Source organism: Topomyia yanbarensis, chromosome 1, assembly GCF_030247195.1.
Source record: "Topomyia yanbarensis strain Yona2022 chromosome 1, ASM3024719v1, whole genome shotgun sequence".
Classification (NCBI taxonomy): Eukaryota; Metazoa; Arthropoda; class Insecta; order Diptera; family Culicidae; genus Topomyia; species Topomyia yanbarensis.
In genome coordinates, this window is record NC_080670.1 from 213,783,361 (window position 1) to 213,809,755 (window position 26,395).

At 42.2% G+C, this 26,395-nt stretch overlaps 5 protein-coding genes across 8 annotated transcripts in view; 2 read left to right on the plus strand and 3 right to left on the minus strand.

The window, feature by feature from the left end:
- Nucleotides 1-3,385: 3,385 nt before the first annotated feature.
- LOC131691971 (protein artemis-like) lies at nucleotides 3,386-4,948 on the minus strand. Of its 2 annotated transcripts, XM_058978781.1 has the most exons (3): nucleotides 4,614-4,948; nucleotides 3,566-4,556; nucleotides 3,386-3,494 (listed from the first exon to the last, which is right to left on the minus strand). In XM_058978781.1, exons 1-2 carry the CDS (start codon nucleotides 4,852-4,854, stop codon nucleotides 3,571-3,573), a joined length of 1,227 nt encoding a protein of 408 aa, XP_058834764.1. In that variant the 5' UTR covers nucleotides 4,855-4,948; the 3' UTR covers nucleotides 3,386-3,494; nucleotides 3,566-3,570. The 2 variants fall into 2 exon arrangements, with proteins under 2 accessions (XP_058834764.1, XP_058834774.1); XM_058978791.1 differs by lacking the exon at nucleotides 3,386-3,494 and having other exon boundaries at nucleotides 3,552-4,556.
- A 5,217-nt stretch (nucleotides 4,949-10,165) lies between these two features.
- Nucleotides 10,166-12,917, plus strand: LOC131691891 (paraplegin). Its single transcript, XM_058978625.1, has 4 exons — nucleotides 10,166-10,268; nucleotides 10,323-11,221; nucleotides 11,278-12,408; nucleotides 12,469-12,917. Exons 2-4 carry the CDS (start codon nucleotides 10,394-10,396, stop codon nucleotides 12,841-12,843), a joined length of 2,334 nt encoding a protein of 777 aa, XP_058834608.1. The 5' UTR covers nucleotides 10,166-10,268; nucleotides 10,323-10,393; the 3' UTR covers nucleotides 12,844-12,917.
- Nucleotides 12,918-12,930: 13 nt separating this feature from the next.
- Nucleotides 12,931-14,516, minus strand: LOC131692008 (arginine/serine-rich protein PNISR-like). The gene is made up of 2 exons (XM_058978835.1): nucleotides 14,403-14,516; nucleotides 12,931-14,257 (listed from the first exon to the last, which is right to left on the minus strand). The coding sequence occupies exon 2, from the start codon at nucleotides 14,185-14,187 to the stop codon at nucleotides 13,162-13,164; it is 1,026 nt and encodes a 341-aa protein (XP_058834818.1). The 5' UTR covers nucleotides 14,188-14,257; nucleotides 14,403-14,516; the 3' UTR covers nucleotides 12,931-13,161.
- A 7,115-nt stretch (nucleotides 14,517-21,631) lies between these two features.
- Nucleotides 21,632-26,376, plus strand: LOC131691981 (formin-binding protein 4-like). The gene is made up of 3 exons (XM_058978801.1): nucleotides 21,632-21,813; nucleotides 24,968-25,200; nucleotides 25,264-26,376. Exons 2-3 carry the CDS (start codon nucleotides 24,968-24,970, stop codon nucleotides 26,249-26,251), a joined length of 1,221 nt encoding a protein of 406 aa, XP_058834784.1. The 5' UTR covers nucleotides 21,632-21,813; the 3' UTR covers nucleotides 26,252-26,376.
- LOC131692017 (balbiani ring protein 3) overlaps nucleotides 21,927-26,395 on the minus strand; it is a 32,185-nt gene continuing 27,716 nt past the window's right edge. Inside the window, exons 4-7 of one of the 3 annotated variants that reach the window (XR_009305897.1) lie at nucleotides 24,697-24,902; nucleotides 23,819-24,124; nucleotides 23,346-23,698; nucleotides 21,927-22,609 (exon numbers count right to left, since the gene is read on the minus strand). Coding sequence is in view for 1 of the 3 variants with exons in the window: in XM_058978846.1 (XP_058834829.1) it covers nucleotides 22,517-22,609; nucleotides 23,819-24,124; nucleotides 24,697-24,902 (605 nt within the window). In the remaining 2 variants the exon portion in view is untranslated. Of the gene's footprint in view, nucleotides 22,610-23,221; nucleotides 23,699-23,818; nucleotides 24,125-24,696; nucleotides 24,903-26,395 lie in introns of all 3 variants that reach the window. The other 2 variants (XR_009305896.1, XM_058978846.1) reach the window with 2 other exon arrangements.

The following is a 26,395-nucleotide window of genomic DNA, read 5'->3' on the forward strand; positions in this document are numbered from 1 at the left end:
ACGACGATTTTTTAAGGTTTTATTTAGTCCTTACTCGAACTCTGAACGATTCGTTGGACGGCCTATAAAGGGCGAACACGAAATTATTGCAACACCGAAAATGTCATGCCAATTTTCTTATAATGTTTAAAATCACACCAAAATTTTAGGGTAGTTACATATATTTACTTCAAAAATCAAAAGAAAAGTTAATCGATGGAGCCTTGAGTGTAAAATTGAACGCATTTTCGCTTGATGCCCTCCATCAAAGTCTTTACAGTGTCACCCGGTACCAGTTTCTCATTTTTTTTCCATTTTCTTAACATGTCCTTCTCGTCTTTGACTGTCTTCTTGCTCTTCCGAAGTTCCCGCTTCATCATTGCCCAGTACTGCTCCACCGGGCGCAGCTCCGGACAGTTTGGCGGATTCATGTCCTTTGGAACAAAATGGACAGAATTGGCCTCATACCACTCCAGGACACTTTTAGAATAGTGGCATGATGCCAAATCTGGCCAAAATAGCGGAGCTTCGTCGTGCTGCTGCAAGAACGGCAAAAGGCGCTTCTCGAGGCACTCAGATTTGTAGATCTCGCCATTTACTGTGCCCTTTGTCACGAAAGGCTCACTCCTCAGTCCGCAAGAGCAGATGGCCTGCCAAAAGAGATATTGGGAGGCGAACTTCCACATTTTCTTCTTCTTAAATTTGTCGTCCACATAGAACTTGCTCTTGCCGGTGAAAAACTCCAACCCCGGAATTTGCTTAAAATCGGCTTTTATATACGTGTTTCGTCGTCCATCACACAGCAGCCATATTTTGTCAGCATCTTCTCGTAGAGCTTCCGTGCCCGAGTTTTAGCCGTCGATTGTTTCCGCTCATCGCGGTTTGGGAACTTCTGTACCTTGTATGTAGTCCAGCTCTCTTCTTTGCATTCTGGACGTAGCTCTGCGACATGTCGATCTTTTTAGCCAAATCACGGCTTGAAACGTTGGGATTTGCTTTAATCATCCGCTTCACCTTTCCCTCCGTCTTTTTGTTCTCCGGTCCCGGTTTTCTTCCAGCTCCTTTGCCGTGGTCCAACGTCAACCGCTCCTGGAACCGCTTCAACACTCTGGAGACGGTTGAATGGTGAATGTTCAACATTTTTCCCAACTGTCGGTGCGACAGGTCAGGAAATTCCAGGTGTTTGGAAAGAATTTGTTCTCTCGACTCGCGTTGGTTCACCTCCATTTTCGTTGAATCGCAAAACACGACTTCGAGTTTGACAGCATGTAAACAATACACATCAATGAGAAAGTGTGCAAAATTTGGTTGATTTTTACCCAATGGTAAAAAAGTTATGCCCTGTTGAATGTGTCGCAATAATTTCGTGTTCGCCCTTTAGGCAACGTTGGACCAGTGAATGACGATTTTAAAACATCCTTTTCTATGGTGGTCTACTACCAAAGGGATACTAACGTTGGCTGTCATTGTAGATTTATTTAGCTGCATTGGTATGGTGCCCTTTTGACGTTTTATTTGGAGAAAAACAAATCGTGTACACGCCGAATTTGGAGGCATACAAATCACTTCTCTCCCTTAAGCTCTGAATAGAAACGGTTTGAAGATGTGAGATCTCAGTGTGCGTATTTTAAACGTCAGATATCTCATGATGACCATCCGTCATTAATCATGTACGGTACCGACGGCCGCCTCGGTACGATCTGGAGCGACTAAAGCAACCAGATGTCGCCACTGCATACGCGCAGCACCTCGAGCCAGCGTTGCCGGACGAGGGAGAGCTCGACATGGCCCCTCTAGAGGGACTGCTGGAGAACAGTAAAAGCTGCCACCAACAACGTAGCTGAGGACATTGTCGCGGGTACGAGGAACGGAGACGACGGCAACGATTGGTTCGACGAGAAGTGCAGAGCGGTTTTGGAGGAGAAGAGGAATGCAGCGCGAGCGGTCATGCTGCAGCCTGGAACCCGACAGAATGTGAAACGATACAAACAGAAGCGGAGGCAGCAGACACGCCTCTTCCGGGAGAAAAAATGCCGCCTGAAAGAAGCGAGGAAATAGAACTGCTGTGCCGTTCTCAAGATACACGGAAGTTCTACCAGAAGCTCAACGCATCCCGCAAAGGCTTCGTGCCGCAAGTCGAAATATGTAGGGATAAGGACGGGAGCCTGCCGACGGACAACCGTGAGGTGATCGAAAGGTGGAAGCAGCACTTCGACGAGTACCTGAACGGCGAGGACAATGTAGGTACAGATGACCAAGGCAACGGAGGATTTGACTACGTCAGTGCAGTTGAAGGCGATAATGAACCAACTCCCACGTTGAGGGAAGTTAAGGAAGCCATCCAACAGCTCAAGAACAACAAAGCAGCTGATGGCAAAGATGGTATTGCAGCAGAACTCATCAAGTTGGGCCCGGAAAAGTTGGCCACTTGTCTGCACCGGTTAGTAGTCAGGATCTGGGAAACTGAAAAGCTACCGGAGGAGTGGAAAGAAGGGGTGATCTGCCCCATTCACAAGAACTTGGAGTGTGAGAACTTCCGAGCGATAATTCCCAGATCATCTTCCGTCGTCTATCACCTAAAGTAAATCAGTTCGTGGGAAGTTATCAAGCCGGCTTCATCCATGGCCGGTCGACAACGGACCAGATCTTAACCTACGGCTAATCCTCCAGAAATGCCGTGAAAACCAGGTCCCAACGCATCACCTGTACATCGACTTCAAGGCGGCATACGACAGTATCGACCGGGTAGAGCTATGGAAAATCATGGACGAAAACAGCTTTCCCGGGAAGCCGACTCGACTGATCAAAGCAACGATGGACGGTGTACAAAACAGCGTAAGGATTTCGGGTGAACATTCTAGTCCATTCGAATCTCGACGGAGAGGCTGAGACAAGGTGATGAACTTTCGTGTCTACTATTCAACATCGCTCTGGAAGGTGTGATGCGACGAACCGGGCTCAACAGCCGGGGCACGATTTTCACGAAATCCGTTCAATTTGTATGCTTCGCGGACGACATGGACATTAACGCCCGAACATTTGGAACGGTGGCAGACCTGTACACCCGCCTGAAACGCGAAGCAGCGAAGGTCGGACTGGGGGTAAATGCGTCCAAAACAAAGTATATGTTGGTAGACTGAATCGAAAACGACAGGATCCGGCTAGGAAACAGCATTACCATCCACGTTTGAGTTAGTGGAGGATTTTGTCTACCTAGCATCCTGACAATAACGTGAGCCGTGAAATCCGAAGACTCCAGAAGAAACTGCGGTCAAGAAAGATTCACCCCCGCACCAAATGCACCATGTACAAAACGCTTATAAGACTGGTGGTTCTCTACGGGCACGAGACTTGGACCATGCTCGAGGAGGACCTGCAAGCGCTAGGAGCTTTCGAGCGACGAATGCTAAGGACGATCTTCGGCGGTGTGCAGGAAAACGGTGTGTGGCGGCGAAGGATAAACCACGAGCTCGCTGTACTATATGGCGAACCCAGTATCCAAAAGATGGCCAAAGCTGGAAGGATACGGTGGGAAGAGCATCATTAAAAAAAAAACGTTTCTGATAGTCGAACTTAAAACAAAAACCTTTATTATGAAAGCTCCTTACGGTATCGTTTAGGCAGATGATGTATCACAGTATCTTCCTCGCCACTGTCGTCGTCAGAGAGCATCTGCTTACTGCTCCGATCTGGTTGCCGATAAACGATACCCTTGAAGCTCAAAAGCACATTTTCGTTCATATCTTCGCCGACAACAGTTCGCTCTTCTACACCTAAAATATTCCCCAGCAACAAATTCATTCTTTCCCCATCCGGGTCATGTTTCGGAAGAACGCAAAATATCACCCGCTTCGGTCGAAGATACCGAAGAAAATCCTCCAACTCCTCGTAGCTAGCATGGTTTGAGTAGCAAACCGCGTACTCTTCCCTATCCTTCCTCAGCCGTTTCCAGTAGGGATCCCCTACAGCTAGCTTCTGCCATCGCAAAGCTGACGGCCGGATCACCCGAACGTGTCGGTTGCAATCCAGCTCCGGTTTACAGGGTAGTTTTCCGACGTCCTGTCGGAAGCTTGTGCCCAAGCAGGCATGAATCCGTGCGGCCGAGCTGTCTGGAGTGATGGACTCGTCCAAGCATGCTAGGTACCGATACTGTTGCCATTCTTTCTGTTGGACGTGAACCTTTTGCTTCAGTTGGCGGGAAAGTTCCATGAACAGAAACTCCGAACCTATGAGAGCCGGTAGTTTGATGGATATGACGTTCCGGTCGTCTAGCGAAAGCCATTCGCTGCACAAAGTAACTAGTCTAGCTAAACTGTCCGCCTGGGCAGGAAAGTAGTTGTAGTTAGGGTTGAAAAAAGTTGTATCCAAGTAGATGGAATTTAAACTCAAGCTTCTGAGGGCTTTAATGTTCCGAAGATCTTTAGCTGAAATTCGAAAGTCCCCAGTGTAAAGAACCTGCTGTTGGTTTTCGTTTTCGAAAAGAAACATAACCGAACCGGGACAGTGCCCAGCTGGGATGGCCGTTACTTGCAGCTGTCGGGTATTGTTTTCGGTTTTCAGCGATATAACGGTCGGTTCTATCGAATAAAAATTCAGTGCAAATTTAAAATACATTAAGAGAAATTAAAGCTTACCACCAATTTCCAGCGACCGTATGTTTCCGCTAAGCTGGGGGAATCGATGTTTAAGAAAAACGGTCGATATCGGACTGGCATAGAGTGGACCGGGTAGATTCTCCCGAAAATCCAGTCCTACCATATGATCCGAATGGCAATGTGATAGCAGAAAGACCGTCGATTGTCGCCGGTTTCGTTCGAGGAAACGATCCACCGATATGCCTGGAATTTCACTGACGAAGCCGGAGAAGGTGCTCATTGTTGGTCATTGATATAAAAACAGAACAATCCTGTTTGTTCCGATTAGTCGTGACCTGGGACGTCGCGACGAATTTGAATATCGGAGCGGAGTATCTGACTGTGAACAAAACAATGCCCATGCAGCACAAAAATTTATTGCTGTCTGTACTAGGGTGCCCAGTTGATTTACAATTTTCTTAATGTCTTCACACTCGAATTTTTTAAAATAGCGATGAATAGTAAACACCCTTGAAAATAACTTATTTGATATCAAACTAGTCTTTTATGGATTCAAATGAATATGTTCAGATAATGATGAAAATATTTAAGCTTATAATTTTGAACTGTTACTATCGTTGTAAGCTATATACTATAATCTATTTGGCATTATTGCTTTATCTTCATTAAAACAATCATTTGACAAAACCTTGGCTGGATTACGATATAATTCATGGTGCAACAGCAAATCATGGATGGAAATCATCCACTACTGCGGAAGTTTTTAACAAATAATTTATGTAATTAATGGGAATTAGGCATTTAAGGAATGAAATTCTATGAAACAGCTATGTCAAAATCCCCGACAATGCAATAGACAACATTAGAAATTTTCCGTTCTTCTGAACTTGAGCTGTTCATTCTCAATATTGCTTGCCTGGGAATCTGTTCCTGAAAGGGTAAGTGTTTTGTTCCTCAAAAATTTTTATATCTGAGGGAAAGTTTCTTTTTATCGTTTGAGCTGCAACGAAAAAATTATGTGAAAGGACGCACACTTTCTGTATTGTTCAAAATAATGGCAAACGTCTATTATGTAGTATGACAATTTCGGCAAAAGATTTCTGTTTGTTCCAGTTATACACAGCCGTATGCCTCGAGAACTTTAAGCTGGATTTCGTTTCAGCTGTATTTTACATGGGAGAAAGATTTGGACTTTCTGTGACGGAAACAAATCTACTCGAAAAAGAAGTTTCCCAAAGTGTGTAAATTTGACAGTGATAACTCGGCGATTTGTTTTGCAATTTTAGCCCCCCCGTCAGGTTTTACGACATTTTGCTCGGGCCGTGTGAGACGACGAATAATTTTAATTGTTTTAAGCTTGAAAAAATTAACTTCAAGCTTAAGTTTCAACAAGCTAGCAGAAAATTGCATGCTTGTTGAAACTAACAAATTTGCATAGAATCCGGCAAGAAACAATTCAACTTGAATTGTTTCCGGCGGAATAATTAATGTATTATGAATAGTAAGCTGTGCTATTGTGAAACAACTGATATATTAAGAAGCAGTTTTTTTTGTCACCTACCATAGGATTTGGCCAAAAATGATAAAGTACAAGATATCTCTCTATCAAATTCCAAATAACATCATTTCATTGCGCCCTTCATGCATAAAGACGGTTTTAAAGCAATTTTCTCCTAAGGGAGTGATTTAGCATTTTGCTTGCATTCGCCTGCTTAGCTGAAAACAAGGTTCGATTTCAGTATGTCTCTTCAGCACACAGAACCTCTTCGCTTACGGGACATCATAAGTTAGAAGTCAGTTTAGTGTGTTCACAAGTAGTGTTTCCAATTTTGGACTTAGCGTCAGCCCGGTGCATTTGACAAGTGCCGTGGTTCTGAAGAGATGAAGTCGAAACGCAAACACCTGGACTAATCATTTTGGTGATTCCAACACGATCTTTCTAGTTCTTTGTTCTGTGCTGTGTTTAATCAAACAGCAATATGTATGGGCGAGCCACGCATGGCAAAATCTGACGGTAGCGATGTTGGGTGGGAGATGGCAATTCCTTATACTGCTGCTGATGCGACGTACGATCACTCCTGATTGCGCCTAGCGTACGACGATAGTCTTTGACTGCCGATTCGTGCATCTAATGTCGGCGGTGAAGACTATCGTCGGTAGTCAAATGGTTCTGCCTAGGCGCGATTTTCTGGAGAAGAACCATGGGGTCAATAGTGCCCAGGTAACCAATAAGCATGCAAAATGCGTCTTAACGGCTACCTGATAAGCATTGAAGTCATTTTAAATGTTATTTAAAAGTCACTTTTGGCGAAATATACGGCTACTCTACTTCTGTGCCAATAAAATGTTGTTTTACTGCTGTTCTGCATTCATGCTGGTTACTGGAAAGAAGCTTTTAAACATTTTTGGAACGCTGATTAACAACAGATATGCATAAAGGATCCAAATATAATGCAAGATGCATCCGAAATGCAAATTATATTATATATTTTACTGCGAACACTAATGCTTGTTGGTTACCTGGGCGGTGTGTCGAACTTTCGAGAGCTGTCACGAACCTGTGAAATAGATTGCCGTTGCACGTGAACAAATATGTACGTACATATTTTATGGTAACCAAAACCTACGGGTTTAGCTTATAATTCTTCTTTAGCGCGCATCGAGGAATCGCTTAGCAAATTAAAGTTACACTAGCAATTGCTATAATGTTAAGGAAGGGAAGCAGATTATAGAACTTGGTGAAACGTTTAAGGCCGAATATAATTATCACGCTGAACACATCAAGGCGCAAATAAATAACGATTCTTGAGTCTTCCACTGATTAGTTCAAAGTAGTTTAGTGGGCTTTGGAAATCCTCAGATTAACCGCGGTTTGAAGGTCTTCGTTAGTGGATCTGACGTATTTTTCCACGAAGCAGACAATAACTACATTCTCGAATTCGCATTAACAGTCCCGAATTTCCACAACTGCACAACAGCCGGTCACTTCTATGGGGTATGGGCTGGCTTCAATTGTGCCAGCCTGTCGCCCGCAGCCCAGGGACAACTTGACAGATAGTGCTTGTTTCGTATATGTACCACCGACGGTGCGCTAATATGCCTTCTCTGTACGAGTACCACGAACAACGAAACGCATAAGTTTCAAGAGAAAAGCGTGTTACGTTACGTGTGTTATGAACGCCGTCAATGCGGCTAGAACAACATTTAGAATAATTTATCCCTAACTGGAAACTGTCAGCAAAGCTACATAAATCTTATTATAAATTTAGCTGGAAGTCGTTGTTTTTAGCAACCGGCTGTCTTCCTTCCTAAAAATGTTTTGGAGTTCTTGTTGTGTGAAGTTTGTAATTGGTAAATCATTGGTGCTTTTTCCTCTAGAAATATAAATGAAACACATTTTAGCTAATGAAAGTAGATCACCAAGCTTAACAATTCGTGAACCTACGACATCTTGTTTCAAGTGCATTAAGAACGTCAATAATTCTAGTATTTTGATCGGGAAAATAAACAATATATGTAGGATTTTGTACACAGTTAACAACATTGGTTTTGAATAGAATTTGAGTGCTTTTATCAGAATTCTGGCAGCAAACCGGTAGTGCCCGGTTTCAGCAAGAATGCTGCCAGGAATGTACAATTTTGTGCGACTCCTGCCAGCGTTTTGTTCGACTTTGGCAATAATTCTGTCCGGAAGATATTGCGAAGGTTTGGGTACGGATCCCTTCAAAATTATTCTGACATTTCACTAGGCTCCAGTCTGATAGAAACCTAACGGAACGGCATCTACCGGAGGATTTCATGCCTGGGGAGATGTTGATTCGATCCGAAAGATTTTCGGAAATTTCAATGTAAGTGGAAGTGGCTATGGTACAGTTTCTAATTTGAACAGCTTAATAAATTTGATGATAGAAATGCTTAAATTGTTTATTTTTTACAGATTTGGAAAATAATAAATGGGATGCTTTTTCAAATTTTGCTCCATTCGAGCCGCCATGACGTCACCAAATCACCACAAAATTCGCCTATGAGTTCAATATATGGAACTGTCAAGTTGTTCCTGGGCTGTTCGCCCGCCAGTCATCAGACTGAAACAGACGTGTCACCAAAGAGTCGCAAGAGTTCGAGAACCCTTGATAAGGTCGATATAGCCTCTTTCGGTAGCCAAATTAAACTCCTATCGGTAGCGACGCTAACGGCCAATTTCTTCACTAGATGAAAACCGGTTTTTTCTGAAAACCAATTTTCGGGTTGCTGGTGGTCAATTAGCCGAAAACTGGTTTCCATCCAAGTGAAGAAATTGGCCGTAGGTGAAGGTGACTGCAACTTGGCGCGTGCGAAGAACGGTAGAAGCTTTCGTAAATTCATATTATAGCAAGCTTATTTTCAAGAAGCATCTCGCGCTACTGCAGCAACTCAATTGTATGGAAGAGGTAAACAATAATAATGAAAAATATTAAATTCTACATAAACGAAATAGTAATTACAAGACTATGTATATTCATATATTTACAATAATGTACACGTTGCAATAGGTTTCAGTACTAGTACTCCGGAGCAAACAGGGACAAAATCGTTCCTGTATTTTCTTCTTCTCTTATTTCTTCTTCTGGTAGTAAACCAGAGTAAAAAGGAACAAGTATTTTTTGCTCTTGTTTGCCCCTGAGCAACTTTCGTGAATTCTGGAACAAACCAAAGACGATGTTTTAAATATAAAGACACGCGGAGAGAAAAACAGTAAATTTGGCTGAACGAGCCTGTCTACATGTTTTTCGTTGGACTAAAGAGAATATATCGAAGATGCAGTGCATTTTTTTTTATTTCAATTCCAATACTCCCCACACACTACTTCATAAATCCGCCATATTTGTTCACAATGCTCGCTTGTAACCGTTGTTTTGGCTTCCCTAATAAACGTCTTATCATTCAAGAGCCTAACGACCTGTTCAGGGTATCATCCAAACAATATCTGGAATCGTAGGACTATATGGGTTAAAGTTCGTGTATATTATGTTTTTATTAGGGTTCACTCTTCGCGCAACTCTATAAGCATCATCTCTGGAACAAACCTAATGTCACTATCAAATCCCGAGGGCTGCCCCCGAATAGAAATGTACAGTAACAAAACCATGGTTTTCACTGTGACAGTACAGTAATTTTACAATAATTTACAGTAAGTTTTAGTAATATGCTACAATACAAAAACAATAAACTTTAACGTTTTTACGGTAAATTTCAATGTAAAATAGACTTTTACAGTGAAAAAGGGGGGTGGTTATGTATCTTAACATTAAAAAAATCAATTTTTCTCCATACATTTTTTTCTCGAAAACAGTAAAACTTAATGTTAATGCACTGTATCAGTTTTTTGCTGAACAGTGAAATTTATTGTTACATGAAATTTTATTGTAAATCTACTGTGAGAACTTGGCATCGAACAATTTTGAAACAGTAATAACTATAATATTTATTGTTTTATGATTGTTTGTAGGGTAAATTCTATTGTAAAATTCTATCCGGGCCTTTATTCGTGAACATTGAGCACAAACTAGTGCCCATGTAGCACAAAATGTTAATGAAATTTGATGGTTTCATTTGGCCCTTTTCAAAAAATACTCGGAATTTGAAACGTCATAATAAAATCAGCCGTAAATCGCGTTTCATCCGTGTCATTACAATTTCATAACAATTATTGCGGTAATTTTTTCTTTTAATAAAATGAAATCAATAGTTAAATTTGTAATTTTTCAGACTAGCTACAAAAACGAGAAATAATTAAATGGTTCTCTAGTACAGAAGGATTAATTTTTCCATCAATAAAAATGCTACGATTAGAGCGCTGTAAACATTTACTAACCAGCCGCCTGTCGTCGCTGCGTACCCTGGGACCAGCGCTCAGAAACCTTTCCGCCGCAACAGTTTCCCCCGGCAATCGAGCTAGTCCTCGTTCAGCAGTTAGACCGCCCGACATTAGCAAACAACAGTTACGCCAGCTAGACGACGAGTACCGTGCAATCGTGCGATTATTCTCCCGTTCGTACGGGATCCCGCACTACGTACTGACACGAAATATTCACACTTCCTCCGGTTGCGAACAGCAACGGCGGGACAACGATGCAGCGGGTGGTTCGAACCGTCCCCCGTCGGGTGATGGGAAGAAAGATAACGACGATAAGGAGAAAATGATGTCGGTGGTGACGAAAACGCTGGTGTGGATGATCACAATTTACGCGCTGGTAGCGTTTCTGACGATGGTCGTACCGAACAGGAACCGACCGGAGACGACCACACGGTACGTCAGCTGGCATGAGTTTGTACACCACATGTTGGCGGTAGGGGAGGTGAAGGAAGTGGTGGTTCACCCGGATATGGAGATGGTGACGATTCTGTTGCACGATGGGGCTATCGTCAAGGGAAGGAGGGTGCACTCAAACATTTTCCATATGGCCGTTGCTGATGTGAACAAGTTTGAGGAAAAGCTGCGATTGGTGGAGAAACGGTTGGGCATTAAGGATGGTGTTTCGGTGCAGTTTGAACGGAGTGGCGACGTTAGCGGTAAGATTTTGTTCACGCTGATTGCCACCGGGGTGATAATTGCGCTGTTGAGTCGGATGCGAGGTATTCGGGGACCGATCAGTATGGACTCGTTTGTGAGTAGTTGTCTTATCTTGATTGATGATATGCTTGATTTGATTATAATTTCTAGACGCAAATGGGTAGAGCAAAATTTACTCTGGTTGATCCGGTGGATGGTGGTCGCGGGGTATGGTTCAAAGACGTCGCTGGTCTGCAGGAAGCTAAGTTAGAGGTGAAGGAGTTTATCGATTATTTGAAGGCTCCGGAACGCTATCAAAGACTGGGGGCAAAGGTTCCCAAGGGAGCTTTACTACTTGGGCCTCCCGGGTGCGGAAAAACACTGTTGGCTAAGGCGGTGGCAACTGAGGCACAGGTTCCTTTCCTGAGCATGAATGGATCGGAGTTTATTGAGATGATAGGTGGACTGGGAGCGGCTCGAGTGCGGGACCTGTTCAAGGAAGCAGGAAAACGTTCGCCTTGTATAATTTATATCGATGAAATCGATGCAATTGGAAGACAGAGAGATGGTGGCGGTAGCTTTGGCGGAGTTAGTTCTGGAGAGTCGGAACAAACATTGAATCAACTTCTGGTCGAAATGGACGGAATGGCTACCAAGGAAGGGGTTCTGATGTTGGCCAGTACCAACCGTGCCGATATTCTGGACAAGGCTCTTTTACGACCGGGAAGGTTTGATCGGCACATTCTGATAGACCTTCCAAATCTGATCGAAAGAAAGGAAATTTTCGAAAAACATCTTTCGGGAATTGCGCTCGAAGCAGCCCCGGATAAGTATTCATCCCGGTTAGCAACCCTGACACCGGGTTTCTCTGGAGCAGATATTGCCAATGTGTGCAACGAAGCGGCCCTTCACGCGGCTCGATCAAGCCAGAAAACGGTGACGACGGCCAATCTAGAGTACGCCGTTGAGCGGTTGGTCGGTGGCACAGAAAAACGCTCCCACGCTTTAACACAGACGGAACGACGAGTAATCGCATTCCACGAGTCCGGTCATGCACTGGTCGGTTGGCTTCTGCCGAACTCCGATGTCCTACTAAAGGTGACCATTGTTCCGCGGACAAGTTTGGCGCTTGGATTCGCCCAGTACACCCCAAAGGAGCAGAAGCTGTATAGCAAGGAGCAGCTATTCGATAAAATGTGCATGGCACTGGGAGGACGGGCGGCGGAAAACATTACATTCAATCGAATCACCACCGGGGCACAGAATGATTTGGAGAAGGTCACTAAGATGGCATATGCGCAGGTAGGTAAAAAAAATAAAACGATTCACTTTTATTTGATCATAAACTTTCCCCGACTTCAGATCAAGTACTTTGGCATGAATGGCACCGTCGGTCCAATCTCGTTCACCGAGGAAAGTGAGGATAACCCGTACGCGGCAAAACCCTACTCAAAACAGTTGGGGGACGTGATCGATCGCGAGGCTCGCCAGATGATTACCGAGGCGTACGAACAGACGGAGCAGATCTTGCGCGAAAATGTTGAAAAACTACGAACTCTGGCCGAGGCTTTGCTTGCGAGGGAAACCCTCAACTACGATCAGGTGGTAGAGCTTATCGGACCTCCGAAGTACGACGATGCGAAGCGGAAAATCGAACCAGTGGAATTTGAGGACAGCTTGAAGAAACTGTCGGCCGGAAACGGAGATGACGCCAGTCAATCATCGGCACCTTTGTAATTGGATAGGATACCTGTTGAAAATAAATTTACCTCGTTTTGTTTTTCCAACTCAACCAAAACATTTCTTTTATTATGTTCATCAATAAACAACACATTTTTCCATCCATGCAACGATTATACTTTATTGACAGAATGAATTCCTACAAGCAAGATTACGTCTAATCTATAATTGTTGCTCATGATCGTAAATTTCCACTTGCATTTATTTTCAAGTGAACTGTTATAAAAGTATACATTCACAATAAGCGCTACGGTAATTATCGTTAAATTAGAAAAAAATGGAGAATATAATCGTAAGCTAGATTCTTTGATCATTTCAATCTCTGAAATCTCGCCGGTAAATGTGCTCTTCGTCCTCACGATCCCGCGAATCGCGCCGACTGATGCGCCGTTCCCGTTCGTAGCTGCTTCCGGCGACTGGGTATCGTTCGTGATAGTCGTACCTCGGTGCATACCGCTCGGGAGGCGGATACCGTGAATAACTGTCATAACGGGATGCGTACTGATACTCGTACCGATCGTACGCCCGTGCGTAACGCTCCCGGTCGGCACGTTCCCGTTCGTAGCGATCCAGGGCCGCCCGCTCACGTCTAACAGCCGCCAGTGGTGATGGCGAGCGTCTACGAACGACGCGTTCCTCTATCGACCGGGATCGCCTACGCTTGCGATCACGCGCTGGAGACAGCGAACGAGATTTTCGTGAATTCGATCGCGACCGCCGGGAACGGATCGGTAGTGGAGACCTATGGCGAGATCGAGATCTCGATCGTTTAGCTCTCGCGCGACGAAAACGAGACCCTGATCGTGATCTGGAACGAGATCGCGAACTACTACCAGCTTCACTTTCTTGCTTTATTTTTGTTTCCAGCTCTTTGTGACGTTGAATTTCCTGCTCATAAAAGGCCCGTTTCTCCGCGGGAGTCTTTAGTGTAGCCTTACGAATAATTTTCGCAGTAGCACAGTATTCCTGTGGGTTGTACGCTGGAATGCGTAAATCATCCCAACATTCGTCATCGTCCTGAACCTTTTTCGGTGCTATGGGATCATCATTATTGTAGATGAGCTCCGGTTCCTGAGTTTCTGAGGTATGGGTAGCCGCTGCCGTTGTTATACAGTATTTGTACATGTCGAAATTGGCCCGATCCTCGCAAGTGGCAGTGTGCATCTTAAGCTCGGGCTCCGCGATTTTGTGAGCATGATTAAACGGACAGGTTACAAACTGCGTGTCTGGGTACATCTTGCGGCATTTGTACAAATGCCGTGCCATGGCCGTTGCCTGCACCCTATGCGACTTGTTGTATGGGCACTCGAGCAGGGCGCCATATCCGGCCGGAGAAGCCATTTTCTTTCTTTCAAAAATTTCTTCAGTTTTGTCGTGCGCTTGCTGGTTCGTGCTTTGGCTATAGAGCAAGCTGGTGGCAAAAAAAAGTGAAAAAATGGCACTATGAAAATACTTTTTATGGCTTTCGGGATACTAGTTTCCTACCTGTCTCAACGAAGACTGCTAAGCTACTATATTATCGATCTTATAACTATGTTGTAGTTTTTGTAACTTACCTTTTTAGCTATATTTTCAGCGAAAAACTACCCGAGCACCAGAGAAAGCAAAATACACAACAAACACGTTTGGCATGGAACGTTCTGGAAGCAAATGACAACTGCGATGCCCAAGGATCGAAAACTGCGACCTGACGGACAGAGATGCCAGTTTTACAGGCGACTCTGTAAATATTTAATTTTTGAAGCAAACTATTTTGATAACCTAGATATGCAGATATTTATATACTTGACAACAATTGCTTTCTAGAAAACGAATACATTTAGTTGCACTAATTTCAAAGGACAACGTTTTGATCGAAATCAATATTATTGACGATTCTAACAATATTAAAGTTTTAATAACTTGAAAATTCAAAATTTTTTTCTGAAATCCCTGCTGAGTGTTATGGTGTTATGTGTACCCTTGCAGCATAAGAAAAAAAATAAAGGGTTGTGTACAGGACACGACCACGGTGACATTAAAAATATAGCTTTTCTCAAGAGCGTGCAAATGAATTTTATCTATCACACATATCGACACACGTTCTTGTTCACTCGCCTGTTTTCATATGTTACAATTTGCTATATACCCTGACCCTCCCCATTAAAACATAATTTATTGAAGGTCTTTTAACGGTAATCTATTAATTAATCAAGTATCTCACTAGGTGATTGGCATTATTTGGCTGATCCATCTAGTAAAAATAGGCTGGTCTGTCCAGAAAATATATTCAAAAGAAAAGTTCCATATTGAGAGCTGTGATGAGGAAACCCACGCTCGCCAACGGAAATATACAGATTGTCCATAAAATATGAAATTTCATTTTCCATTTAAATTTTCAATAATGTACTAATGAACTTAAGTAAACAATCTTAAGTTTAAGTATTTCTTAATCGATTAGTGGTGGAAAAATGAAATTATTTGATAAATTACATTGTTATGCAACGTTCGCACTACCAGTTAAAACGGGTTTTTATGCCATCTTGGTGACATCTTTCTTGTTGCTAATTATTAAAACGTGTTATAACTCTGTAGTGTAAACATTGTATTATTAAACCAATTCTGCAGCGTTTTATGTTATATAGGTGTTTTATGTGGTAATAGGACTGACATAATTATATCTTCAGTACAGCGGTTTGTTTCATAATTTAAAACAGATTTATTTTAAAATTTAAATTAGTATACCCAACCGTATTTGTTGTATACCTTAAAACGCAATTAGAACTGTGTTTTAAATACATAGGGTAGGACAGATATTCTGACTGGTTAAACTGGGAAAACAATTTTAAGTCCAGTAACGCTTAAGACATGGCTTGAATTTGAATCGAAAAAGAACACCCGCTTCAACTGCTGCTGGGACGGTAAGTTCTGTTTTAAAATTTTCCGTTGTGTGCAGTACGAAACAAAAGTGTTTGAAATTAGAAAACAAAAAGTTCTGCTGGGAATGTGATTGTTTCCGATGCAATTAAACTCAGATTTTTCACGCAGGGAATAGAGGCCGTGTAAATGAAAACCGCGTAAATTAAAAAAAAAAACGCGTTAATGAAAACCGCGTAAATTTCAAAATTCGCGTAAAAAAACCTGAGTGTACTCTCCTATATAAAATACTACGCTGCTGAACAGTGCAATAACTACAGAAGCACGTTTTCAGATGCCTTACTGATAAAAAAAACATATAACCGAAATATGAAAACCAATAGGCTCTTTACCCTACGCAGCTACAAAGCGCCGTAAACATGGATTAACAAGTTACAACGCACACGCATTCATAAAAATAAATATATTTTTTTCAAACGCAACACTCTTAAGCAGCACACACCGTATTGAATTAAATCCAAACCACCCCGCCCACCCACTTTGCAAATCATTCTGTGACACCATGCTGGTACCCGACAAATCCGCACACGGCCACCGCTGCCGAAAATGCATAGCGTCTACCGCTTATTGTAGTGCCCAGACGCTGCAGCCATGATCTTACCCGTTCGACATAAGAACAAAAACTGATTCAAACGGGTACGCGTCACCTCTATTTATAAACTAACCGTATATGGTTTAGTCACTTAGGTGCGAGTGTGTGCAAATGCCAACGTTACCGAAAATCGATAGCGCTTATTGCATCGCCCGGAGACGACGTTGCTCGTGTGGGATAAGAGCAACAACTGATTTAAACGGACATGCGTTGCTTCTATTTATGACTTTTCGTGTTTCATTGAGCAACTAAGCTGCCCTCTTTTGACGGCTGTGTCTGAGAAATCTGCCTCACGAATGGTATTTTTCCCGTTTTTTGTGAACTTTTTAATTTTACCAATTTCCAAAAGTCTGCTTTTATTGAGGAGATATTAAATTATTACCAATATTTAAGTTAGGTGTTTCTGAATCGGTTGGTGTATGAATGATTAAAATCCACCTAGTAATATCGGAGTTATAAGCGTGCAAACCTTACATAGTTTCGTTACATGGGAGATAGTTTAGATTTTAGAATGACACCTAGCCCCAGATAGTGGAGTAAGACATTTTTAATGTCAAAAAGGATCACACTGCTTGGAATCAGAGTGTATGTAAGGAGCGTGAAGACAACTGTCATGATTATCCGTCAGTGATATTCCAAACGAACAAACGACCTGTCAAAATACATGAATTTGACTCGTTTGGAATGACACTGACAAATAATAATTGTTCCAATTTTGACAGTGTCGTCACTCTCCTTATATGCACTCAGCTTGGAATAACTCATCAAAAGGGTAAAAGTATCTGTACCCAATAATGAGTACAAACTGCAGGTTGACTGGGACTAAATTATTCGTAATGCACATTATTCTGACGTAGCATCGTAGTTCGCACTCAACTGTCCGATGCGATTTCTCGTTTACTGAAACAATTTCCCGCGTTTTTCGATAACTCCATTGGTACGATACGGAACATTCGCGCCTAATTAACATTAAGGGGGTCTTCTACTCTCATGGTTTAAAAAAACGATTTTTTTTCTTTGTATAATTTCAATCTATATGTATTTGAGAATACGCCACAGAAAGGATTTAGTGAAAATCATATTCCTTGGTATGTTTCTGGGAACCGAAAGATACCCATCTCTGGCCGTTTCTGAGATACTAAGCGCGGCGGCACTACGATGGCACTTGTCTATTTAAAAATCATTGTTTAAAGAATTCACCGGTCCATGCTTTACGGTTTATGTATATGTGAGCGTTTGTGAATGGTTTCTTGCTTTTATTAGAACGAGATTATAGTACGGAAGACAGAATGCGTTGGACATGTTGAGCAAGTAAAAGGACCTTTAGAAACTTTAGAACATGTCGAAAGTCAATCATCAAATGATTTATTAGCAAGATGCTTAGGAGCTCACACCCAAGACATTAATGAGTCTCTGAATAGTGGAATCTGTTCCTTAGCGCCAAAACACATGCACAAATTTTGGCATGCAGGTGGTCAATGTTGTGACTTATTTGGCAGTCAGCATCTTCAACCAAGGATTTTCATTCATCTTACAAGCTATGGATGTTATGGGAATTGCCTTGGGGACTGAAGCTGAAAGATGTGCTACTCGACTCGACAGTGAACGTATAACTCGTTCTGAACGCAAAGTGGGTGTCGCGGCAAAACAGGCCCGAATTCAACAGAGAGAGCAAAATGTGCAAAGCCAAGAACATTTTCATGATGAGGAAGGTGAGCTCTGCGGACCCGGTATAATAGATTATCTAGTAAGGTACTACAATCTAGTTATACACCGTACTTTATCTTTAAACGTGTTTTCCCGAAAGTAGTGTTTTTTAAGCGGTCAAGTAAGACTTTTCATAGAAGTACTGGTCCTTAATAGGCCTAAAAATAACGTAAATATTGGAAATTCGTCTAAACATAGCCAACGTGACTATGATTATAAAAAAATATGAGTTTTCTGATTACTGCCGCATTACGCATAACAGTCCCACCTGCATAAGAAACCCATAGCAAATGGGATTGTTATACGGATTACGGCAGATTACAGATTACCCAATTTGCCAAAACTTTACTTAAGCGGTACTCATGCAGTTTCAACATCAATGTCATCAATGAATTTGCTAGGTCGCTAGAGATTTTTCTTTTCGTCTTCAAAAGCAAAATTGAAAAGTCAAAGCATGTATCTTCAAAATAAAAAAAAAAGTTTCAAAATCCTTTGAGTAGGTGCTTTACAACTCCAACAAACAACGACAGCTGAATAAGCCTTTTATCAGAGAAAATAAGCTGAACAAGAACTGTTTAAGCCATTGTTTAGCTAAATTGTTTGTTGGGAATTTATTGCCAAAAAAGTGCTCAATTTTAGGCCTCGCAAGTAAAGGACCCCCTTAAAAGCGAATAACAAATTCATATTTTTGAAAGCTCGTACGTTACCGTTCTCCATACGCGACACCGTTGTAGAGTGAAATTGAAAAAAATGGTCAGTAGTGGTATACTTGTTAAAGTTAAACATAGTTCATGGACCACACCAGTTTCCATTATGAAGTCTAACGAACGTGTGCGCTTGCGTGGGGACTACAAAGTGACAGTGAACACATGTCTTGTAGTTGATGAACATCCCCTTCCTACGATCGGCGAATTGTTTGCAAACAATTGCTGGTGGGTAGAAGTTTTCAAAAATTGATTTGGCTCAAGCTTGTCTACAAATGGAAGTATGTGATGAAGACCATAAGATTCAAACGTAAAATACACATCTAGATATTCCGAGATATTCCTGGTGTGTCAGTATTTCTGAAGGACATCAAAATTACGGGACCGGACGACCAATCCCATTTGCAACGACTTGGAATGGCCTTCGTAACAGATTTAATGAGTATGGTATGCGCGTTAATGCTGCAAAGTGTGAGTTTTTCATCGATCAAATCGAGTACTGCGGATTCGTTATTGATAAAGAAGGAATTCGGGAGATGAAGAAAAAAATCGATGCAATTCAGGAAATGCCCCGACCGCGCAATCGAGAACAAGTTCGTGTATTTGTGGGACTCATAAACTATTACGGCCGATTTTAGAAGAACCTGAGCTCTAACATTTACCCAAATATCAACCTGTCGAAGGAAAATGTCGGTTTCGAGTGGAATATCGAGTGTGAAAAGGCTTTCCGCTTGGCTTTCCGTTGGGTGAAAAGGAAAATACAGTCAAATCGACTCGCTGATAACGATCCAAAATTTCCGCTTGTCTTGGCTATTGATGCATCTCCATATGTTGTCGGCGCAGTCTTGAGTCATGTTTACCCAGATGGAATGGAAAGACCGATCCAGTATGCTTCGCAAACATCAAATAAGTGACAATCAGAACTACGTGCAGGTCGATGAGGAAGCTTAATTTTACCAATATCTCTATGGTCGTAAGTTCACCCTACTTACAGACAACAAACCGGTTTCTCAGATTTTATCATCGAATAAGGGACTCCTCATGCTCTCGGCATTGAGAATGCAACACTACGCAATATTTCTAGGATCGTTCGATTATGAGATAAGGTATCGGTGCTCCAAGGAAAATGCCAATGCTGATGGTATGTCTCGTTTACCCATCGAGAACCCGACTAACAATAACTGTATCGAAGAAGTAGATGTCATCGCGCTGAATCAAATTGAAGCGTTGAGCGTCCAAGAGCTAGCGGATTGCACGAAATACGATACGAACGTCCGAAACTTGTTTCAGGGGATGAAGGTAGGAAGAATAGTTGACAGCCGTGATAGATTTGGGGTGGTTCACAGCGAGTTTTCTGTTCAGAAGAACTGTATCCTGAAGGGTGTTCTCGTTTACATACCCCCCAAATTGCGTAGACGAGTGTTGAAGGAACTACTCAATGGTCATTTTTGCGTATCTCGGATAAAGTCATAGGCGCTATCGTACTGCTGGTGGGAGTGTATAGATCAAGATATAGAAGAGATGTCAAGAAACTGTAGTAACTCTGCGAGTATGCGTAAAACGCCTACTAAAGTTCCTAATATGGGAATATGTGAAGTACATCAAATTTATAACAGAAGAAACGAGTGGCAGATAGCAAACTATGATATTGATGGTTGAATAAAGTTTTCACTATACTTGAATAATATATTCATAAATACTCCTCACTTCTGAGCAGTATTTTCACCCCGTCCATGGTTAGATCGCAACACGAATGTTTTACGATTTCTCATCTGTCTCATCTGTAAACAGAACTTCTTCACTTACGAGACACCCTAAGTTAGAAGTAGTTCACTTTGTTCAGAAGTTGTGTCCAATTTCGGACTAGCGTCAGCTTGGAGCCATGGTACTGAATAGACGAGGTTAAACATACGGTAAATTTTAATTCTTTTAGTTTCTTTGCACTATATTTAATTAGTAGGGTTATTAAAAAAATGCTTTATTTTGCACAACTGATCCTTCGTTTCAAGGAGGCAAAAGCCACCGAAAGTTCGGAATGCGGTTCCGCGAATTTGTCGAGCTGCCAATAAAACCAACTCACTCGCGGTTCCTTGCTACGCTGCTGACTTGAAACCGGTACAACCTTCATCAAGCCTCACAAACTCTGTGCGTTCTACATTGGACAACCTTCGTGTTTCCACCACAGGCGAATATTTAGTAAATTTAGTGTTGTAGAAAGACGATCGTGACTACCCAAAATTGAGTTGTTTTTACTCAATTTTGGGGTATTTTAAATAAGGTAAATTTACGTAAACCGCGTTGAAGGCTTCCATTTAACTACTCATTGCTAGGTTGTTTATAATCAACCTCAAATTCAAGTTGAATTTACCAAATTTTGAGTAATAGCTAAAACAACTTAAATGTACCTAAAATCGTTTTTTACAATTGCAATAAGTGCGAATGGACACGAAACTCAAGAATATTTAAATTTAAGTTAAAAGAACCTATTCTTTGGGCTGTATTACTTTTCTGTGTATTATCAGAACGTTCCTGGTTTGAAGACAAAAATCGGTGAGATTTTCTTTGTTATGTACCCTGCCTAGGTCTAGTTTTCCGTTATAAGTTCGCTATAGAATTCCTGTCCGTCTTTCAGTTTCATTGCTTTCGTTTCTCTTAGTCCTAAATTTTCCGAAAATAGCCGAGAAAATCGATACAGTTGAACCTTGCGGCAATTAAAACATAGTAACATAAAAAAGATTCGTCTCAGATTTTCCTTTCAAAATGACTATTTTGATGGCGCCGTGTGTGGATTCGTACCCATGCAGCATAACGAATGATTGAATATTGAAAACCACCAACGCTTTTTGGTTCAGTGCAATTTGACAGTCGAACGTTGAACGATTTTGATTCCATATTTTTGCGTATCAGCGAGATGATTTTTCGTATCGATTTTTATTCTAAAAATGTGTAAATTCTGTTCGATTGTGTTCCAATTGTAATTTAGCACCGAATTACTGAGCCCCTTCCGGCTGTAGTTGACGTATTTACGAGGGTATCATCGGATTAAAGGTGGGTGCTATCGAATGAAATCCTTTTAAAAATGGCCGACGTAGAGGCGAAAGGAAAACAAGCTGCATAAGTTTTGAATATGGACCATACAGTTTATTGGGAGAAAAAACAGGTTTTGTTAATTTTTCGTAAAATATTTATATTGAAATCTCCATTTAACACAGAAATAAATAACTACTATCGCTCGTTGCATGCTGAACTTTGTTTTCAAAGTTGGAAACGAGCCGTACATGAAAATAAAATTGAAAACAAAACAACCATCAAACACTCATCCATTCATCACGCTTAGGTATAGAATTGTCCACCTTCCAGCTGCTTTGCAGCCGCATAAAAGAACGACTGCCAATTTAGGACCCGAGCAAAAAGCGTTTGCTCACTATTCACTGTACAGTCTCGATACCTTCTCCATCCGGAATGTCCCGTTTTCGTTCGCACCTTCCCAACACTTATCCGATGCCCCGTTCCCCCCCACAAATTCTTCGTTCGATTTGATTATTTTTTACACAATCTTCGCATTTGTACTGTCAACTTCTCTTCAAGACGTTTTTTTGTGCTCTCGTTCTTTGTCGATGTTCCACACACACACATACACCGGGTCACGATCAACGATCGTTCGGGTCATGGGGTGTTCAAAGCAGTATTAGTACGATTGAATCAACCTCTACGGCCCGACAATCTGTTAATCCCACAAGCTGGCAGTGTTTCAGGCGGATGAAAACGTGGCTGAGACGGGTTTCAGGATCAACCGTCTGCGATCGAGCGTGGACTGGTTGCGGTAGCGGCTGGCCGAGTAGCTCTGGGAATGGTGGAAATAGAAATTATTTTAATTTGATTTCTTTTTTGAGATCGTTTGATAATAGATAATAAGTTAGAATAAGCCTGGAAACATCAACCACCACCTTGTGAATCGAGAATATATTTTTTTTCGCAATTTCCCTAATATCCTTAAGTTCCGTAGTCTAACAAATTAGTTAATTTTACATCAACAATTACATATTAGTTTCGCAGTGCTCAAACGACGTTTTTTCGTTAAAGTAAATACTAACATGGAACAAATGCTTTGAGTGATTTAAAAAGATTACAGTCTACTAACAACACAGACATATAAGAGTTAATTTAGTCTACACGATGTCTAAAGTGATTTATGATGAGTTAGAGGCACTAGAAAACATTACAAATATAAACTTCGTGATTCACAGTAACCCAAGCGGAGAAAAAGCAAAGAGAAGAAGAAGATGATGAAGCAGTGGGGTTCCCCACCCACACAGCATTTGATCGTTAATCGCGAGCTTGTCCCTAGGAATGTAAGAGAATTTACACTTTGTTAGTCATCGGTGGATTAAAGGCGCCAGATTGCGATGGAATTACTTGTTATTAGGCGACTGTCACGTAAACATAATATACTCACGGAGAAGGAACCCACTGGGTGGAAATCGCGAAATGAAGCGAATACACGCACATGCACACGCAAACAAACCAGTTATATCGGGAATACAGTGTATCACTAAGGCTAAAAATCCAGTCTAACATACATGGCCGGTTTCGTAAGTACCGTAGATCCTCGCTCGGAGGGTGTTTGTTGGTTCGATTTGGCACATCCATTTTTGTGTGTGTTTCTTATCTGCCGCTTCTACAACGACTATATATAGGGTAAAGTGATTACATATACTGGTGTAACGATCGATCCCGGCGATGATCGAAACCATTCTTCTTCTTCTTCTCTTTTCTACAAATCACGAATAAATATTGTTTGTTTACCAGATAAAATGAACCATTAGTTATGATTTGTTTCTGTGATCGTATGTGTGATAGTACTAAAATAATGCGATTGATTTGTTCTTTTTGGCGTGCATCAATGGTGTTAATGTATGCTGTAAAAGTCGGTCTAGAAGAATAAGGGAAAGAAAACAAACGAAATTTTGTTAGTGTATGGTTTGCCTCCCGTGTGTTCCACAACGTGTGAGAAATTCTCCCGAAGCAAGCAAACCTCGACGATCGGTTTTACCTGTAAACATTTGCAGTAATTGTGATCGAAATAGGATCCACTGGTGCACTCCTTCGAATCGTTGCACTCGCACAGGCACGTATCCGGGTTCCACTGTTTGATGTCCTGCTGCTGGAGACACTTGGAACGATCGTCGTTATTGACGCAATCACACCGACAGTTGCGGGCGTTGTATCTCTGCAGGCTGTTGCAGTGTTCTTCCTTGATGCGACATTGACAGGCACAGCCCACGTGCTCCTCGATCAGGGCCAAGTCGCGGCTCTTGAAGCGTGTTTTCACCCCACTGACGTACTCGAGGATGTTGACCTGTGGGGAGGAGCATGGTGGGGGAAATTATTAGGTTTTTGTAAGGATTGCTTCGCTGGTGGATAAGAGGATGTAAGAAAACCGTTTTCTTGAGCAATTCCGTTGGTCTTGATTACGTCAAATTCTAGAGATTACCATTCCTAATTCTGTTCAAAGGTTGCCATCTCATACAAAATATTCAGCAAAGTGTGACGATTTTTTCACTCACGCTTAACTTTTGAACAGACACCCAGTTGGTGCTAGTTACTGACGAGATGAATTCGAAACAAAAAAAATCAAATTTAATTATAAACCAACGTAACTTTACAATCAATAGATTTTAAGAAAAACGTAAATTTGGACCACTGTGTAATTTAGAAAGATAAATTACCACTATTAGAATTATTATTACTTGTTAGATACGATTTATTATTGATTTATATTCGAATCATTGAAGCTCAATAATCCACGTTTCGATTTAGAATAACTACTGAGTATATTTTTTTATTCGGGTAGTCTGTTAACAATTCTATATCTACTCGTGATTTATTTACTGATGGGCGAAAAACGTTACAAAGCAAAGTTCAACTTACGGTGAATGTCCTCGTTCTGGTCGAAGTAGGCTGACAGGAAAGTCGCTTGGATACGCAGCAACCACTGCAACGCTGTACACGGGTGCACGACGGGCTGTAGATCAACCGTGGGTCGCTATTATTCTCCGGTCGCAGGCTCACAATCGTTGGTTGGGTGTTACACCCGGCCGGTTTCGGTATTTCGCCGGCCGATCGTTCTCCGAAGCCTATTGGAAAGAAAGAAATTAAACATTTATGTACCATTTATAAGTAAATCTTAAATTCATTGCAGATGACTTCCGATGCTGTCCTGCAACAGTATCTGGAGCTTTGCTCCGGGAGAATCGACCGGTTAGGTTATCAGCTGGCTTCGAACGCCGTACTGGAGTGGAATGGAGTAACTATCCGTTTTAGTGGTAGAATTGTAAAATTCCTTCGCCAAAAATTACATACTGGGCTGGTTCAACATTTCTCGAACGCCTGCGCGGTGGAACCATTCGAAGATCGTCAGACACATGTTTCCACGTAAGTACTACTATTAACCATGTGATCACATCAGTATATGTAATTGCTTCTCTGCATAAACAGCAAAATCATACCACCGGAAAATTTGGTTTTATCAGCGAGCCCCGCTCTAGAAGAACTAGAGTCGCCGGAACTTCCCGTCTCGCCCAGTACAAGCGGCTGTGAATTTACCCCAACCCGCGAGGATCTAAGCTTTGAAACGCCTCCACGAACTCTACCGGCAGCGCCACACCCTCCACCCGTGACTGCCGGTCGTCAATTCCTGCCCCTCTCGAGTGATGATGAAGATGACGAACAGCCATCCGCTACCAAGCGCACCAATAGTTCGCCATCTCCGATAGAACCTCGACAAAATGCTTACTCCGAACTTTACTATCTGGAAGCGACCGGTACCGTGCGGATGACAAACGAACAAAAACATCGTGGTACCCGTACCACACATCACATTCCCCGGCAGGAAACGTCGCCGGATGGCTCCAGTCAGTCACAAACACCCGTACGCTCCATTGATCGAGCCGCCGAAAAACGAACCCGTCTGAAAATTTCCTACCGGAAGCATCTCCGCTCACAGGAGATTCAGTTTGCCCTGATCATCTACGAGCAGGAATCAACCCGTTCGGCTACCGTTCGAAGGAACCTGTTCTGTGGCGAACAACAACCGACTGTCGATTCCGGAGAGGAAACAACCTCTCCGACACGCCGAACGAATCCTGCTTCCGGGGAAGCCACCCCACTGCCAGAATCTCCTCCCACGGTTGAACCAGAAGTTGCCGCACCGCCACAAACATCTCCGGTACAACCACCAGGAACTCCCTTCAAACGCCGTCGTGTTCCGCCAATGGTTGTCGGTAGGCGAACTTCTCCGCGAAGGGTTCGAGGAGATGAGTTCGGTTTGGGTTCGACCAGTAGTAGTAGTACTAGCAGTCCTGTGAATGTTCAAAAGACGTGGCCACGAAAGCATCATCATCAAAACGAGGAAGGTGGATCCTCGGCGAAAAATCGCAAGCTTGCAAATGTTCCCACGACCATCAGGAAACCGTTGCGGTTCTAGTTCGCTCGGAAACCGTTTTTCAACTTTTGTTCGTTGTAATTGTTTTATTTTTAACGTTTAGATTGTAAATATATTTTGTAGAATATATTTCAAATACTCGAATTGATTAGGAAAAAAAAGCGGATAGTGAATGAATGGAATGAT

What these genes read in the sequence shown, in the direction of transcription:
- LOC131691971 (XM_058978781.1), bottom strand. Translation starts at nt 4,854, where the DNA reads ATGAGCACCTTCTCCGGCTTCGTCAGTGAAATTCCAGGCATATCGGTG. An exon ending in ACGGTCGCTGGAAATTGGTG is followed by an intron (nt 4,557 to 4,613) that starts GTAAGCTTTAAT and finishes TTTATTCGATAG; the next exon opens with AACCGACCGTTATATCGCTG.
- LOC131691891 (XM_058978625.1), top strand. Translation starts at nt 10,394, where the DNA reads ATGCTACGATTAGAGCGCTGTAAACATTTACTAACCAGCCGCCTGTCG. An exon ending in CGATCAGTATGGACTCGTTT is followed by an intron (nt 11,222 to 11,277) that starts GTGAGTAGTTGT and finishes TATAATTTCTAG; the next exon opens with ACGCAAATGGGTAGAGCAAA. An exon ending in CTAAGATGGCATATGCGCAG is followed by an intron (nt 12,409 to 12,468) that starts GTAGGTAAAAAA and finishes CCCCGACTTCAG; the next exon opens with ATCAAGTACTTTGGCATGAA.
- LOC131692008 (XM_058978835.1), bottom strand. Translation starts at nt 14,187, where the DNA reads ATGGCTTCTCCGGCCGGATATGGCGCCCTGCTCGAGTGCCCATACAAC.
- LOC131691981 (XM_058978801.1), top strand. Translation starts at nt 24,968, where the DNA reads ATGACTTCCGATGCTGTCCTGCAACAGTATCTGGAGCTTTGCTCCGGG. An exon ending in CGTCAGACACATGTTTCCAC is followed by an intron (nt 25,201 to 25,263) that starts GTAAGTACTACT and finishes CTGCATAAACAG; the next exon opens with CAAAATCATACCACCGGAAA.